The 17,546-nt window shown below is 53.2% G+C and overlaps 4 protein-coding genes and 1 pseudogene across 5 annotated transcripts, besides 1 other annotated feature; 3 read left to right on the top strand and 2 right to left on the bottom strand.

Annotated features, from left to right (window-relative positions):
* The first annotated feature begins 97 nt into the window (after positions 1-97).
* Positions 98-2,902, top strand: NCS54_00680900 (annotated as a pseudogene). Its single transcript has 5 exons — positions 98-532; positions 589-801; positions 860-874; positions 927-1,342; positions 1,684-2,902.
* Positions 98-2,902: a sequence feature.
* A 736-nt stretch (positions 2,903-3,638) lies between these two features.
* Positions 3,639-6,689, bottom strand: NCS54_00680800 (Hypothetical protein; the record flags this gene model as incomplete). The annotated part of the gene is made up of 5 exons (XM_053152253.1): positions 3,639-3,747; positions 3,799-6,326; positions 6,381-6,418; positions 6,478-6,498; positions 6,566-6,689. The coding sequence occupies 5 exons, from the start codon at positions 6,687-6,689 to the stop codon at positions 3,639-3,641; spliced, it is 2,820 nt and encodes a 939-aa protein (XP_053008228.1).
* Positions 6,690-8,222: 1,533 nt separating this feature from the next.
* Positions 8,223-9,435, top strand: NCS54_00680700 (Eukaryotic translation initiation factor 3 subunit I; the record flags this gene model as incomplete). Its single annotated transcript, XM_053152252.1, has 3 exons — positions 8,223-8,272; positions 8,425-9,022; positions 9,070-9,435. 3 exons carry the CDS (start codon positions 8,223-8,225, stop codon positions 9,433-9,435), a joined length of 1,014 nt encoding a protein of 337 aa, XP_053008227.1.
* Positions 9,436-10,114: 679 nt separating this feature from the next.
* NCS54_00680600 (Hypothetical protein) lies at positions 10,115-13,706 on the bottom strand (the record flags this gene model as incomplete). The annotated part of the gene is made up of 5 exons (XM_053152251.1): positions 10,115-10,252; positions 10,306-12,591; positions 12,641-13,321; positions 13,384-13,548; positions 13,623-13,706. 5 exons carry the CDS (start codon positions 13,704-13,706, stop codon positions 10,115-10,117), a joined length of 3,354 nt encoding a protein of 1,117 aa, XP_053008226.1.
* A 727-nt stretch (positions 13,707-14,433) lies between these two features.
* On the top strand, positions 14,434-15,366 carry NCS54_00680500 (Hypothetical protein; the record flags this gene model as incomplete). The annotated part of the gene is made up of 3 exons (XM_053152250.1): positions 14,434-14,469; positions 14,528-14,538; positions 14,592-15,366. The coding sequence occupies 3 exons, from the start codon at positions 14,434-14,436 to the stop codon at positions 15,364-15,366; spliced, it is 822 nt and encodes a 273-aa protein (XP_053008225.1).
* Between the last annotated feature and the right edge of the window lie 2,180 nt (positions 15,367-17,546).

Below are 17,546 nucleotides of genomic sequence, written 5' to 3'. Positions count from 1 at the left end.
TCCTTTTCCTCTTTGCACCGGTATCATCAGAGCGAGTGCCTGTTCCTGTCCATCTCTTCCCAGTTCGAGAAGACCAAGGTCATTCTTCTATTAGCACCCAGCTCACACATCCCAACTGTCGTCTTCGCACTCGCAGCCAACCTCTTCCCTGCACCCTTCCATCGTCAACGGTCAAACGAGGCTCAGCATACCTGCTTCCCGTCGCAAAGTCGAGGTGGCGTATGGTGGCCTCCTCGACGCCCTGCGTGAGGCCATTGAGCGCCTTATACAACCTGGCAGATTCATGTTTGATATGAAGGCCGAATACGCCAGAGCCGAGCAGAACCGACGCAAAGAGCGAGAGGCGAGGGGAGGCCAGAGTGAGACTGCCGCTGGATCCAGCGAGCTTGAGAAAACCATCGATGACGCCTCTCAGTTGCTCCCGTTGATGACCCGGAAATCCGATAACCCCCGACCGATGATGGTCGGGATTGGCGAGACATCTGTGCATTTCCTCGACCTCTTGATGTCTCCAGGATTCGTCCAAGCCATTGTACGTATCCCCCGGTTACCCAGACCCTCGTGGTAATGGCGATTTCTCCTGTGCAGAACCATCTCACTGCCTCCGACACGGGGCCTACGCTTCTGCCCCGTCTCCAGACAGAGTTCGAGCCATGGCAGGCCGTAGGCGTCACCAAGCTTCTGCAATCGGCCGAGCCCATGTTCAAGGGAGCCTTACTTTGCGATGGAGACGGCACAGGCAAGTCTCACGGCACTGACAGCAGCTCTGATCAAGCGAAAGCAGATGCTACCACGCTGTGGGTTTGTCCTCGTTGTTTGTTCCCATGAGGGTGTCCCTCGATGGTACTCTGAAATCAAGAAGCACTTTAAGCAGGTATGAGTGCTTCCCGTCGGTAACGGATTTCATAGTGCTAATCATACTCCAGGATGATCGGCCATCTTGCACTATTCTTGACAGTACTGACGTCTGGTATCAGGAGCTTTTGCAATTTGAAGTTGTCATCTGCTCTATCTTCTTTCTCATAAAGATGTTTTTAGAACGCCAGGAATTCGTGTGCTTCTGCGACACAATTCACGCCTTCGACATCCAGGTGGCACAGAAACGCTTTCCCAATCGAAAGATGGTGCGTCCCAGCCTTCCGCTCCATCCTGGGGTGTACAACAGTAGCAACCGGAATATCTCTGTCTTGATCCTGGACGAGTCACACGACGCCCAAGATGAAAGCATTCTGCTCAACGCTGCTGTGCGTTCGCTCGAGTATCACCACGCGTTCTTGATTTCTGGGACACCCATGAAGAACTCCTGGCGGGATCTGGCTCGCCCAGTCCATGATACTTCCTGGTAGCCCGATCCAGAACATGGAGAAGTTTGACGAGATCTTCAAGACAATCCAATTAACCTCTGTAGATGGCAACGGATCGATGCCGGCAGGTGTCATCTGGAACATGTTCTCATGCTACTTCATGGGTCGAATCGTCAGCCGTCCTAGATCAGTCCCGACCATTCCTGAATATATAATGCAAGTCACAGTGCCCTCCAAGCCACAAGATCGTCTCATGTACCTGAAGATTATCTTTCTGGTGCTGGAAGGAAAGAGGCTCATCAAAGACCCAAAGACTGTCAGCCGTGGACTGGTAGTCCTCAAAAAGCACAACAGCTGCCAACCACCCAGATCTCTGCAGCTACCATACCATCAGTACTAGAATAGGCGAGGATCTGACGGACTCCTTTGCCGAGTTTGAGATGGATGTGATGGAGAAACTCAACCTCTTCCTCGACAGCTGCTTTAAACCTGGTAATGCCGCCAACGATGGTGTACTTATGGAGAAGTGCAACTCCAGCGACTCTCTACTCCTTGGCCAGCCTCTGTTTGGCCCCTGGCCCGAGGACGTCTGGAAGCAGCTGGAGATTTGTCAACAACAACGTGTTACGGACGGGAAAGCCAAGCTTGGTTCCCTGACGGTTGATGAGCTTTCTCGGTTCAAGAAGTACTGGCATTCCCAGCCTTGTGCTTTCAACAAGGGGCATCTCTTTCTTCGACTGGGACTGGATCATGACGATGTCGAATCTACAAGCGACATGGATGCCTTCTATACCCCTGAGCTCCTGGACAGCAAGTCTGCCGTTTGTAGCGATGAGCTCAAGGCCGCTGAGGATTCTACCTACCAGGACGACGGCTTCAAGAGTCACGGAGACATCTACGACGACATCCACGACGACATGGTCATGGATGAAGGGGAAGATTGTGATGACGACCAGCAAACCCCCCCGAACAACTCAGAACAGGGAACAAAGCGCGCAAACTCGGCGTGGACCACAGGATGGAAGAAATATGTCTATTCCATGAAGGAGGACGAATCCATGTCGCCTCGAGTACGTGCCATTGCGTTGAAGGTTGCCGAGCTCCTTCACCAGCACCAGGACGAAAAAGTCATTGCCGCTTCCACCTCGGTTCTGTTTCTGGACATCATCTCCCACGCAATCTGCCAAAAGTCCAGTTACAACTCGGGCAGAAACCCTGTAACTTTTCGGTACGACGGCTCGGTCCATCCCAACGTGAGGGCGACTGCCACAGACTTTCTGAACCGGCCTGTCGATGTGGCTAAAAAGGTCGAGATCCTCGACGCCTTGAGCGCTACCGACGATGAGGGAGAGAGAAAAAGGCTTCTTTTCAACCTTGAGCATGCCGAAGGCTCCCGCGTCCTCCTCCTGGATGCACATGTTGCCGTCCCTGGTCTGAGTCTGACTGGCGCCTCGAGGATCATCTTTTGTGAGCAGTTTTGGACGCCAGGCCTGGAGGAAAAGGTCATCGGATGTGTCCAGAGGTTCCTTCAGGAGAAGCCGGTGCACGTCTATCAATTCTTTGATGAGGTGTCAGGCATCGATCTCCTTGCCCACCCAAGGTGCCACTGCCTTCTTCACGCGGCTGGACACGGATGTCGTTCAAGTTCCCGACGTTTAAACTCGCGAGGAACATGCTCTGGCCCTTGAGGAGCTCAGCGAGAATAAGACGGCGGTTTGAGAGCCGAGCTGTCGATTACCGATGGAGTAATCGTTGAGAGGAGGTTTGGGCAGTGGGGGATAGACACTGAGCTACAGGGGAAGGGAAATCTACATGGAGGGAAAAGAAGAATTGGAAAAGATGAGACCTTTCAAGGGTCAACGGCAAGGAGTGAGTATTGAACATTGCCGTCTGATTTTGGGGCGTGATGCCGGTAACGGAAAAGGGTATAAGAATGGAGATTAGACTCGAGATTTGCTACTGAGAAACCGGAATGAGTTGCTTCTAAGATTCAATCTGTCACTAATATGTGATACGCTACAGGGAGAAAACTTGACAATGAAATCCACGAGGCGTATGTCTGTCGTGAAGAGGAGCATGAATGACGAGAAAGCAAAGGGTGAATAACCCCCCCCCCCTACCTTGACCAGGACAATCACGTACAGAAGCAATGAGCGGAAATGTTATAATTTAGGTATCGCCAATATCGACACAGTTTATTTCTTCGCCAGTCCCGTCCCGTCCCGCATCATGTGTTGAAATGCCACGTCCAAAGTTTCGCCTTCCAGTCCAGAATCCCACGTTGAGTTAAGGGTACAATACCATAATCATGCCAGTGTATAGTAGTTATATCTTCTAAAAGAGGCCGTCAATCTCACCAGTCTCGACGTCGACATCGACGTTGAGGTAGCCAGGGGCAGTGGGGAGACCAGGGATGGTCTGGATATCGGCAGCCAGGGCATACCTAGAGGCTTGTTAGTGATAATGAACTCATGACTGAGTCAAGGGAACTTACAGATATCCTGCTCCAGCAGCCATCCGGACATCACGGATAGGAACCGTGAAGCCGGTAGGAGCACCCTTCAGGTCAGGGTCGTGAGAAAGAGAGTACTGAGTCTTGGCAACACAGATGGGCAGGTTTCCGTAGCCCTGGCGAGTGTACGTGTCCACCTTCTTCTGAGCGAGCTCGCTGAACTCGACCTTCTCAGCACCGTACATCTTCTGACCGATGGCGGTGATGCGGTCCTGCACAGTGCCCTCAAGGTCATAAGTGAGCTTGAGCTCCTTGGGCTTCTCGGCAGCGGCAATGACACCGTTCGCCAGGTCGACGGCACCCTTGCCTCCCTCGGCCCAGTGATTGGATAGGATGGCATCCTCAGCGCCGGCAGCAATGGCCTCCTCCCGGATGACAGCGATCTCGGCGTCAGTGTCAGTCGAGAACTTGTTGATGGCAACAACGACAGGGATGCCAAAGGACTTGGCGTTGGAAATGTGCTTCTTCAGGTTCACGCAGCCAGCACGCAGGATGTCAACGTTCTCCTCCTTGTAGACAGAGCTGAGAGCAGCGCCAGGGGCGATAGGAGGACCGCCGCCGTGAACCTTGAGGGCTCGGACAGTGGCCACGACCACGACAACGTCCGGAACCAGGCCAGAAGTTCGGCACTTGATGTTGAAGAATCGCTCACCACCCATGGTGAAGTCAAAGCCGGCCTCGGTAACGACAAAGCCAGCCTTCTCGCTGTAGTCCTCATCAGGCTCAGTACCCGCAAGCTTGAGGGCAAGCTTGTCAGCCAGGATAGAGCTCTGGCCAATGCTGATGTTGGCGAAGGGACCAGCATGGACAAAGACAGGAGTACCCTCTAGGGTCTGCATAAGGTTGGGCTTGATGGCATCCTTCATGAGGGCAGTGAGAGCACCGCCAGCACCAATATCATCACAAGTGACGGGGTCACCGCTTCGCGAAGTGGCAACCACCATTCGGCCGAGGCGCTCACGCATCTCGGCCAAGCTGTTGCTGAGAGCAAGGATAGCCATGCACTCACTGGCAACAGTAATGTCAAAGCCAGTCTCTCGAGTCTGTCCCTTCTCAGTCGGGGCAGTTCCGACCGTGACTCCACGAAGGTGACGGTCGTTGACATCGAGGACTCGCCTCCAGGTGATGGTCTCGGGATCAATATCAAGACGGGCGAATCTGTGGATCTCATCCTCAGTCAACTCGTCGGGGTTGGTCTTGTCAATGCCAAGCTTCTTCAACCGACGGAACATAACAGGGGCAAACTTCCTCTGACCGTTCTTGGCCGGTACTAGTCGTCGATACAGGGGACCGTCCTTCTGGGTGTTCTCGTGGAAGATGCGAGTCTCAATAGCAGCCGCGAGAAGGTTGTTAGCGGCAGTAATGGCGTGAATGTCGCCAGTGAGATGCATGTTGAACTCATCCATAGGAATGACTTGGCTGTAACCTCCTCCAGCAGCGCCTCCCTTGATACCAAAGGTAGGACCTTGGCTGGGCTGTCGCACGTTGGCAAATGTCAACCGGCCAACATGAGCTCCAAGGGCCTGGGCCAGACCCATGGTTGTGGTAGACTTGCCCTCTCCAAGGGGTGTAGGGGTAATACCGGTGACAACGACATAGCGACCGTTATTCCGGTGCTCAAGTCGCTTGAGCAGGCTGAGGTCAACCTTGGCCTTGTACGCGCCATAGGGCTCAAGCTCGTGGGGAGCAATGCCAACCTCGGCGGCAATGCGAGTAATCTGCTTGGGAGTTTGGGATCGCGAAACGGCGATATCAGAAGGAACAGGGTCCTCGAGCTTCAGGGGCAGGGGAATGGTCTTCCTGAGCTTCTGAGACTCAAAGTACCATGTTGTGGCATCGATAACGTTCTGCATGAGCATGGCAACCGTCATAGGTCCAACACCGCCGGGAACGGGGGTAATGGCCGAAGCAACCTCAGAGGCAGCGGCGTAATCGACGTCACCGACAAGTCGGTATCCGGACTTCTTTGTGGAATCCGGCAGGAAGTTTGTTCCGACATCGATAACAACAGCGCCAGGCTTCAGCCAGCTGCCCTGAACGAACTGAGGTTGGCCAATGGCGGCAACGACGACATCAGCCTCCTTGATGTAGTTCTCAATGTTCTTTGTCTTGGAGTGGCAGACAGTGACAGTAGCGTCGGCGTTTCTCAACAGGTAGCTCACAGGGCTTCCGACGATGTCACTTCGTCCAAGGACAACGGCGTTCTTGCCCTTAAGGTCAACACCGGCCTCCTTGAGCAGGATCATGACACCCTTAGGGGTGCATGGCACAAAGAGAGGCTTGCCGCCACGCTTGGCAAGCTCTCCGATGTTTCTGGTGCCAAAACCGTCGACATCCTTCTCATCTGCCACAAAGGATGTGACAGTGTACTCAGAGATGTGACTGGGAAGAGGCAGTTGGACCAGGATACCGTGAACAATGGGGTCATTGTTCAGCTGACGGATGTGGTCCAGCAGTTCAGCCTCTGTGATAGACTCAGGGTAGTGAAGCAACTTGCTATCAATGCCAGCCTATTACCAGTGAGTCAATGATTGAGTTATAGAGACATCATCAGTCTGACTCACCTCTGCGGCGGCCTTGAGCTTCATGCGAACATAGGTAGCTAGGCGGGGTCAGTGAGAAGATCATCGAGTTGTGATGGCGGGGCAGGGTATCACGAACAAGAGTCAGAGCGATCACCAACTGGACGAATTGAGTCAGCATTGAGCAATTGAAGAGACCGAGAGTAGCACAAGTGACCGTGACACACCTTGGATGATCTTGAGGCAGGGCTGGTATCTGGGGTTGAGCTTTTGCTTAGCCGCGACTTCGGCACACAGCCGCTCACGGATCGACTTTGCGATGGCAGTGCCGTCAATCTTGGTAGCAACCATTGTGGCGGTAGTCGAAGAGAAGTTCCGTCTCTGATCAAACAATGGATGCAAGATTCGACGAACAGAGGGCGAAGAACCGGCGACAGACACTGAAGCAAAGTTCAATCGTCGGCTGTTGTCCGAGAGGCAGTCGGCGTATATGAAGTGGGCTGCTGGGCGAGGGGGAGGGGCAGTTGGAATAGTGGCGCCCAAGGCCAACACGGGCGACACGGGGGGGACGCCCGAACACGTGTGGGGACGAGTTTGCCTTGACCTTGACGACTTTGTGCGCGAGGGCGTCTGCGCCTGTGCCTGTGGGTGGGTGAAAATGTGACTGTGAGCCTGAGTTTGCGGGTGTGAGTGGTGCGTCCAACGGGGCCCGGCTATTGCAGGTTCGGCTTGGTGTGGCCGACGGCTGCTGTGCCGTAGGTGCTGAAGAGTTAACAATATCGAGAATGAAGGCCATCTCGGGACCCTTCGGCATACATCCGCAGTCGATCCCGACGCGGCGTAACGGAGCTTGACCCCGGCCATGATCAACTGGTGGTATATATCTGATCTCGTAGATGCATACCTATGTGCCGACCTAGTATGAGATGCCGAAAAATCTCCATACGCCCGTACTTAATCGATTAAACAGGAATGGCCTATGTCGGGGAGTGTATCCAATGCCGGTTGTGTAACAAAGTTGTTGTTCTAGGAAGGTGAGAGGAGAACGAAAGAGTAGAGGAAAACGCCTGGCTGCCAATGGTCTCAAACGTAAATCTGACAATATCGTACAGGTAGGAATCGCAAGCAAGACAGAGAATTAGGTCTAGCGTTGCAAGGAACAGACGATCAAGTTGAGATCTTCATAGTCCTCCTCCATCTTTGACGGATTCCAACCGTCGACGCTTCTGGTCGTGTGATCCCCCTCCAAAGATGAGACAGGGCGAGAGAGATGGATGTAAGCGTCAGCGAGTCGACGTGACTCAGTCGTCAAGAGCCAGCAGTTTCCTCCAGGATCAATAATGGATCAAACTGGAGGGTCGAAGGTTCAGTTTCGCCTCACGTTGGAGATGGCGTCAGTCTGGCCTCTTACACAGAGAGAAAGTGCAAAGTGGTTTCCAAGAAATCGGGCGAGTAAATGGTTGATGCCTCAGGACCGGCCGCCACCAGACGAGAACCGACGTCAACAAAGTCATGCTATCATTCCACTTTCTGGAATATCTGACAAGAAGGATTCATAATATGACTCTTGAATCCTTGAGATGAGTCAATAGTCTATCGATGAATCTATCGCGGGTGTCACTATCTCTCGAATAATAGGCAACCAAGGTGTTGAACATGGCAAATCCCAAACTTGACACCCGGTGTCAGGCACAGCCTCAACATCCGTACCAGAACTAGCCCAACAAAGTAAAAGTCCTGTGCCCCCGCGAGAGGAGGGGGATTTGTGCCCCACCAAAACGCACAACCGCCAAAAATTCCATCGCGAAAGCCCTCGCCATATAACCAGCCTTTCCGAACTTGCCTCCGCCATCAACCCCTCCGAGCCCCTCAGATAACGACATCATGCGGCCCATTCTTCTTGCCGGGCACGAGCGTGCGCTCACCCAGATTCGGTACGTCAAATATCCATTTCTTCGTCAGTCTCGAGCGACAAGTCTTCAGCAAAGAGGGGAAGAGGGAACGTGGAACATGAAATGTCCTAGTTCCTTAAATAGCTTGGAATACCACTCAGAACCCCCCAGCTAACATCGTCGACCACTCCCAGATACAACCTCGATGGCGACCTCATCTTCTCCGTCGCCAAGGACCAGCAGATCTGCGTCTGGTTCTCTCACAACGGCGAGCGTCTCGGAACCTACCACGGCCATGTCGGTGCCATCTGGACTGTCGACGTCAACCCTACCTCGACCATGATCGCCTCGGGCTCCGCCGACAACACCATCCGCCTCTGGGAGGTCAAGACCGGCCGCCTCATCAAGACCTGGGAGTTCCCCACCGCCGTCAAGCGAGTCGAGTTCAACGAGGACGGCACCAAGCTGCTGGGTGTCACCGAGAAGCGTATGGGTTACCTCTCCAACATTGTCGTCGTCGACATCAACCCCGACGTCAACGCCGAGCAGAGTGACGAGAAGGTCCTGACCATCGTCTGCGACGAGAGCAAGGCCACCGTCGCTGGCTGGAGCGCCCTGAGCAAGTACATCATCGCCGGCCACGAGGATGGCAGCGTGAGCCGATACGACGCCAAGACCGGTGACCTGCTGGACAACGTCCCCGTCCATGAGCTTAACCAGCCCATCGTCGACCTCCAGTGGTCTCCCGACCGAACTTATTTCATCACTGCGTGCAAGGACAAGACTGCCAAGGTAGGTTGCTTCTGCTTACGGGCTAAACAAAAGCTGACCCCTCCAAGCTCATCTCTGCCCGCGACCTCGAGGTTCTCAAGACATACGTCGCCGATACTCCCCTAAACAGTGCTACTATCACCCCCAAGAAGGACTTTGTCATTCTCGGTGGTGGTCAGGCCGCCATGGACGTCACCCGAACCTCTGCCCGTCAGGGTAAGTTCGAGGCCCGCTTCTACCACAAGATCTTCGAGGACGAGATCGGCCGTGTGCGAGGCCACTTCGGTCCCCTCAACACCGTCGCCGCCGACCCCACCGGCAAGAGCTACGCAAGCGGCGGAGAGGACGGCTACGTTCGAGTTCACCACTTCGACAAGGGCTACTTCGACTTCAACTACGAGGTCGAGAGGGAGCGGTTGAACCGAATGCAGTAGATGCCTTCTTTTCCTGTGTGCTTGCATAGTACGGCGTTTTGGGGGACAAACAAATCCTTGTTTTTTTGTTCAAGGGGCAAAAAATTAAACGGGAGGGGATTGATGAATGGACGGATGGATGGATGGATGGATGGATGGATGGAAATAGGAGTGTGTAGGGGAGAGAGAGGAAGACAAAGGGGCTTGTAATTGTTACCATCTCTCCAGGAGGCTTAGGGAACAGGTCGAAATTGCACCATTTGATGACGTATCTACGACTTGGGGATTTGGATACGCCCAGATGGCTAGGCAGTCCCTCTTGAAGAATTCATGTATATCGCGACATGGCACCGTCGTTACGCTGGCATGACTTCGTAGTAGACCTCACGGCACGCCGGTTAGACACCAGGCAGTACAGGCATCTAGACATGGTTCTTTTGCTCTCAAACAACTATTTAACACTCAAGCCGCTCGCCGTCCTCGCTCCCTTTGCCCCAGCCTTGAGGCATCATTGTTAATCGAGGTATCTATCATACCTCCTTGAATCCTGGTACAGTCCGTCGTGCCAGACACACCAAATACTGACATGAGCAAAGTAAAGCCCATAAGTGCAACCAAACGCCAAAAAAGATCTATCCCCCTTGACCGACCAAGCATACCTACCAATCAACCCAAAGGCCCTAGCCCCGTGCCATTTTGTTTACTTCTTCCTGCCCTTCTTGCCCTTGGTAGAGCCTCCTGCATTAGACGCGGTGGATGCCACGCTGGATGCTCTTGATGGAGTGGCCGAGCTGTTCTTGCTCGACTTGACCGACTTGACGTTGTCGAGAGCCTTGTTCTGTAGATTTTGTTAGCAGCATATCAATGGCATGAATGCTCCATAATGCATACCTTTACACCGTTCTTGGCCTTCTTCTTGGCAGGGGCCATTCCAAGAATGCTGTCCTCGTCATTCTCATCGTCGGGCTCTCGCTTGGCCTTTCCGTTCACTCCATTAGAACCACGGGCGGGAACATCTTCGAATTCCTTGACGATGGTCGTAATCAGGGTAGTGCAGCGTCGGGAAAGCTCAATAGGCGTTCGGCTGAGGAAGAACCAGTCGAATTTGAACAATGGGGATTCGCGGATATCATCCCGCATCTTCTCGTACAGGCCTTCCGAGTCGATTCCATATCGATCGAGCAGGACCAGGAGGAATCGATCTTCCTCTTCCGTGTAGACCTTCTTGTTGGTTGTGGACACAGAGTAGTTGATCTTGAGCTGCTGTAGGGGGACTCTGTACTGCTGCATCTTCTTCCTCAGTAGCTTCTGGTGGTGTCCGAGACGTCGGGTTCGTTCCTCGCCATCCTCGATAGTCTTCATGTACTTGGGATAGTCTGCAATCTCGGTGTACCGCTGCCAAAAGACCTTGGCATAGGCCTTGATTTCAGCCGCAGACTTGCTGTCAACCTCCTTGGAGATGCCTTCGTAGGCAGTTCTGCCGTACTTGCCGGATCCGTTAACAAACTGTTGAAAGTCGCGTCGGTTCCAATCTCCAAATCCTTGCAGAGATAGCTTCTCCTTTTCCTCGCGCTCTTCCTCGGTCAGGGGGGTGGCGTTGTCGATCTCTTGCTGGTCGAGAGCTCTCTCGGCCTCTCGCTCTGACAGGTTGTCATCATCACCATCTGGCAGAGGCACCTTATAGCCAATCTCCTTTCGGTAGTATGCAGTCTCTCTGTCCTGAAGATCCCGCAGACGCGGTGGGTAGAACTGGTAATCGTGTACTGGAACTTGCTTCGGTGCTCGAGGCGCCTTGGGCTTCGCATCCGCCTTCGGGTTGGGGTACATGGTCTGTCGGAAGTACTTGTCCATCGAATACGACTGTTCCTTGCGTTCTCGCTTGGCCGGGTTGATCCAGGTCATGTTGATGTTCTTCTTGGCGTTGGCAAAGTTCTCTCCATTCCACTCGTAAGCCGACTCCGAGGTGAACTTTTGTAGATCATCGATGCCGAGCTTCTCATACTTGGCATTCAGCTCCTTGGTTCGGTTTTCACCTCGAGCCAAGATCTCATCGATGTCGGCGTCACCGATTTCACCCTCCTTGGAAGCCATGTTACCAGTAGGTCCCTTAGATTGGAACACCTTCTCAGCTCCGTGTTGAATCATCGACAGAAGTTCGTCCTTGTTTGCAGCAGCCTTGGCGGCAGTCTGAGCACGACCTTGCTGAATGACAAGTTGGTCTAGGCGGAGCTTCTGTGCCGCTCTCTCTAAAACCTTCTCCTCGATAGCATTGTCCGTGACGAACCTGTACACAACAACTTGCTTGGTCTGACCGATTCGGTGCGCTCGGTCCATGGCCTGCAGATCTGCCTGAGGGTTCCAATCACTGTCATAGAGAATGACAATATCAGCGGTTGTCAGGTTGATGCCCAGACCACCAGCTCGGGTTGTGAGGAGGAAGATGAACTTCTCTGAGCCAGGCTTGTTGTACTCGTCGATGGCCGCGATACGGTCCTCGTGTGCTGTGCCACCGTCGATACGACAATACTTGTACTCGCGGAAGACACAGTAGTCTTCAAGAATGTCAAGCAGTCGGCTCATCTGTGAGAAGATGAGAACTCGGCTACCTTGCTTCTGGAGTCTGTTTAGGAGCTTATCAAGGACGGCCATCTTGCCCGCATTGTATACAAGATGTTCGTCGGTGGTGTATGGGGGACCGGGCTCAGCTCCTTCAAAGAGGTAAGGATGGTTGCAGCACTTTCGAAGCTGCATCACAATATTGAGCAGTCGGGTCTTGGACTCCCGCTTGCCACCAGCTCCATTGACCGCGTCGATATCCTTCTCAAGGATCTTCTGATACCACTTGACCTGCATCTCCGACATGCCTAGATAGACGTTGACTTCCTTCTTTGGCAGCAAGCTCTTCTCAACATCGCTCTTCACGCGACGGAGCAGGAAGGGTCGAAGGACCTTGTGGAGTTGTTGAACAACAGTGTCTTGATCCCGGTCCTGCCCTGAGAACCACTGATCGAAGGCCTCAGAATCGCCAAAAACGTCGGGCAGCAAGAAGTTGAGAAGTGCCCACAGCTCGTGTAGGTTGTTTTGCAGTGGAGTACCTGTGATGAGGAGTCGGTTCCTGGACGAGAAGAGTCGGATCACCTGTGACAGTGAAGATTCCTCGTTCTTGATTCGATGCGCCTAAATGCTGTTTAGTCAAGTTGCATTCACTTTGCAAAGAGTGACAAACCTCATCAATGATGATGTACTCCCAAGCAAACTTCTTCAGGTGCGCCTTCTCTCGGAGCACCATCTCGTAGCTAGTGATGCAAACATCAAACTTCTCATCCACAAGGCGATCGTTGATCAGGTTGTGTCGCTCGTCCTTTGCTCCCTGAAGCACCAGAACATCCACCTCTGGGGTCCATTTGGCAAACTCTCGCTTCCAGTTGTCGAGAGTAGACTTTGGTACGATGACCAAGTGTGGCCCAGTGATATCAACGATGTGTCGCAGGTAGCCGAGGAAAGAAATTGTTTGGAGCGTCTTTCCAAGACCCATTTCGTCGGCAAGGATACCAGAGATACCGTTCTCGTGGAGGGAGATCAACCAATTGAGACCGGCAACCTGGTAGTCGCGCATGGTACCCTGGATGAAGGGGGGCGACTCTCGGAAAACAGTCTCGGCAGAACCACCATGCTTCTCGTCCTTCAAAAGTTCGGCATCTTCTTCGGCTTCTGTGCGTCGGCGTCTATCGCTCGTGGCGCCTCCTTGCCTTCCAGCGCCCTTCTTTCCTCTGGCAGATTCGGCATTCTGTCGATCAATCTCGGTCATGATATCGCGGATCTTTGGATCGGGATTCGTCTCGATGAAGTGACGGAATAGATCGGTGAGGCCAAGCAAGTATCGGAATCGGCGAATGGTGTCATCTTCCTGTGGATAAGAAGTCAGCATACTGATGGATGGTTGCAGCCTTGTCCCAGAGGGCTTCGAACCTTGGATTCGCCCAGACGATCGTGCTTCTTTCCAAAAATGCTTCGACGTAGTTGGTTAACCTCCGTGCGGCGCTTTCGACCATCTGTAGTGGGCTCCCCGGCGACACTGCTAGCAGTGGTGCTGGGGTTCTCGGTGTCTGTGTAGTCGGGAGTCTCATCGACTTCCTGGAGCAGGCCATCAGTAACGAGCTCTGGCGTCGCAAATGGAGAGCAAAATGCAATTCAATAGTTAAACTCACCATTTCCTCCTCCTGGCGGTGCTCCGGCGCGTCTGACATGGACGCGTCGGTATCCACGGCGTTGGCTCGAGAGCGAGGCGCCATCGTGAACCGAGTGTGAGTAGGACCTCTTTACGCGACTGGCGTCGAGGAGACGCGTTTGGAGATGGTGCAGAGAGAAGCGCAGTCCAATGCAAGTGATCCAAATCGCTGCTTATATCTTTCCAGGGACGTTTTCGACGAAGATTTGAAGTCGGGACGGGGATCACGCCGCTTCGTAACTTGGAGAATGTGTAGATGTTTTTTCGAAGGTGCCGGCGGGTAGAATCTCGACGGGCACCTTGAAGGGGGACGATTTGGGGCTAGTGCCACTGTGCGACCCCTGTCATCGACTGGACCTCATAAAGCGGCCCCACGATCCCTGAAGGAAGAAGGAATAATCCGAGCAGTTTTCAACGACGTCACTGAACAGCTGTTGTTAAATCGTAACGAAAATAAGGAGATTACTAGAATTACCTCTGAAAAATTCACCCGAAAATCTATTACAAAAATTTGAACCCTTCTCAAGCAGAACATCGCAACTCCTCAACTCCTTCAACACCAATTTGAAAAGGACGTCGATCCCTTGGGGCTCACGTGACATACCGGCCCCCCACTCCACGTGCAAACCCCCCCTCGGTTAGTGCCGTTCAGGCTCTGTGCGGCGTTGAATGGGTGGATGACTGGGCGAACCTTCGTCGTGACCCAACGTTTGGTTCATCCAACGACTCGATATCTTGGGAGGCATAGCTCTTCCTGAGCGACCTGCATACAAATTGTTTGTCTCTTGTGCATGGGGAAGCACTTTTCTCCCCCCAATATTCTGTTTGTTCACGACATCTTGGGCGCCAAAATACCGCTCCCAAGCCTTCTGGCCCCAACCCTAGCGACCTACCAGGTGAGGCGATTCGCCCTTCAACCTCCCGAACCTTTCTAACTTTGCCCTTCCAGCTCTCTAGCTCCTGTACCTGTCACATTATCTACCATGGAACACATGCGGGGCGTCACTGCCGGCCCCGGCAAGCAGCCTGCCCAGCAGGAATCCCCTGAGCAGCTACTCGACGTCTTCAAGGCAGCGGCGCTATCCGTTACGAAACTGTACAAGACTTCTGCGGCCGCACAATCGAAGGCTCGGGCCGATGGGTATCAGGACTGTCTATACGATATGCTGGCGTTTTTGGACAAGGAGACTACGGGAACAGGCGACGGGGATGGCTTGAAGATCCGGAGATGGGTTAGGGAGAGGCTTGATGGTCGGGAGAGCAGCTCGCCAAACACCGAAAGCGAGGACGAAATCGACAAAGCAGAAACAGCCTCATCACCCGAACTCACTCGCCCCAATACCGTTGCCCAGCAGATGAGCCAAATGCGAACCGACTCAGCGCCTCCAAGCATCCCTCCTACTGCTACTGTTGAAGAACAAACACCACTTGTGGTCCCTTCCCAAGACAATTTCACGTTCCAGTCTGCGCATCCGTATCCCAATATCGCTACTCTCAACCTTTCCGACTCGAGACCTCACGACGGCTCATCTATGCCGGCCACAAGGCCGTCCAAAACCCGCTTGAACAACCCAGGTCGAGCATGTCCCAGAGGGCCAGGACATTTGGCCCAAAGGGCTGGAGCTAAGCGCAAGTTGAACTTTGAGGAGATATTCGATCTTGGCAGCCTGGGTGGAAAGGATCCTTTCGGCAACGGAGGGGGGAAGCGAGGCCGGCATGCTTAGTGCTCGGCTGGTGGACACAGGTACCTTTGGCTTGCGCATAGCATACTTATCACTGGGCGATGGAATTCGATAAACTGTATGGGATGAGGGCATGTTTACAGACGGACGCATGGACTAGCATTAGAGCATGGGCGGCGTTTGGAGGACGTAACGACTGCATTTGGGGGTGTTGAGGCTTTACACACACAATGTCTATTGGCGGTTTGCCATGATATCTACAATGAATATGATTACTTAACGATGATTTGGATGCAAACATTACTACCAAGAGGCCTAATGATCTTTCATGCTTACCTCCCTACTTATTGCTGAGAGGTAGGTTGCGAGTCCATCAGCATGGCCGTTTTCTCTTCTTCCACCCTCTGGACGGCAATGCCAGGGCAGCCAGGGCAGCAACCGGAGAGGCCACTTTCACTATACTAGTAGCCCCTACGGAGTACAAGATGATAAAGATGGGGTTCCATTTCTCCTTGTGTATCTTATCGAGAGCCGTGTCAAAGCCACCAAGGCTCACCTGAATGATAGCTAAGCACCAGGTGGCATGCACGATATTCTATCTAAAATTGGCACAGAACTATAAATATTGCATTAGAAACAAGGGAGAAAGAATAATCAAGCATGTAAATTCGATTTTAAGTTTCCAGTAACATGGTTCTCAACGTTATTAGAGCCTGTTTTGACTCTCATGCAGGCACTATTGGACGTTGTTATCAGGTCAAACCCGAGGACCAGTAGGTGACAAATCTCATATCAGGAGAGGATAATGATAGAAAAAGATCTGTCATCTGTAATGACATGGGTGATGGGTCTTTTGACCTGCCAACCTGTGAGAACCTCGAACAAGGGTTCAAATGGGTGGATGAATATTGTTCCAGTTGTGTGCTGGCTTCAAAGGCTGTTCTCTGTGATCAAAGCTGTCACTGGATGGATGCACACTCCGCCCTTGCGCTTTGTTGACTATGTAAAGTCAATAAGTTAACTTCAGATGACGACAACTTCAGGAGTAGTACGTATACATGTCCTGTCAACTGCGGTTCGCCAGAGAGCAATACCACCCTACTGCGCAGACGCGGGCGGACGATTAACCATCCCTGCTTACTCTATGCGACCTGCTGCTTGTCATCAAGACACGACAGGCGATCTCAACCATTGTAGGTGTGGCGTCAACGCAATCCACGAGACATCGTTGACGTCTCCCTGGGTGGCTCAGCACCCTGCTCGCACGCAAGCAAGCAAGCCACCAGAACGTGGCGATCTGCCTACAGGTACAGTACCGACGCAGTCTGACAGGAGCGAGGACGCGTGCGAACGCGGGCACAGTTTCAGCTCGGCGGATGGGCGTAAGTAGTGGTTTTCTATTTGACAGGGGCTGCAAGAAAAGATTTGACTTCCGACGGATACTCGTGTGAGAAGCAGGTTTCATCCTCCACCTTGTTCTATGCAGGTCTGGGCTGCAGTTCTGGCCTCTTTTTTTCTGTTAGGTCCTTGCCAGGGAGCAAGCAATAAGGCCACCAGACATTGAGCGAGCACCAACAGCAAGGCATCCATCCATCTTGGCCAGATTGCAAGCGCCCTGGCCAAGCAAGCGCCGGGTGATCCCATCCCTCAGCCTGAACTGGACTGGGCGCCTGGTAAGAAGCTGTGCCGGCGAGCCGTGCTCTGCAACATTGTCCGTACTCCGTGTGTCTGATGCCCAAGGAGGCAGTTGGGAGTCATACTGTGGCTCGGTGCTTCATGTATTCGCCATCGTGCTGGAGCCACGCCCATATAGATGGAATTCATAAGCATTATCTATGAATTCCTCATCAAGGCAAAAGAGTGCCGAGGCTGGTGTGTTTTGTCATCTGAGGCTGGGCCTGAGGCACAGACATAGAAGGTACTGTTTGATTCTGGCACCAGAAAGGTACCTCCAAGACCCATGCGGATGGCGGGCTGCCTCCCCTCCCCGCCCACTCTCTGGCTCTGGGCGTCCCTCGACCTCTGATCCCCCAGCCATTGGATCAGGTTGGACACTCGCTCAATGAACGCTCAGCGCAGTGGAGGCAACAGGAACCTTTGGTAACCACTAATCTCGGGTTGTCTAGGCACTCTGGTCCACCAAAAGGCCCCGGCCACCCGGCCTGTCTACCCGCCAGGGCGCATGGCGCATGGGAACAATGGAAGGTCGATTGGATTCCTTC

Source organism: Fusarium falciforme, chromosome 5 (assembly GCF_026873545.1).
Source record: "Fusarium falciforme chromosome 5, complete sequence".
NCBI classification, from domain to species: domain Eukaryota; kingdom Fungi; phylum Ascomycota; class Sordariomycetes; order Hypocreales; family Nectriaceae; genus Fusarium; species Fusarium falciforme.
Note: the sequence above shows the minus strand (reverse complement) of the source record. Positions and strands in the feature narration are given on the sequence as shown.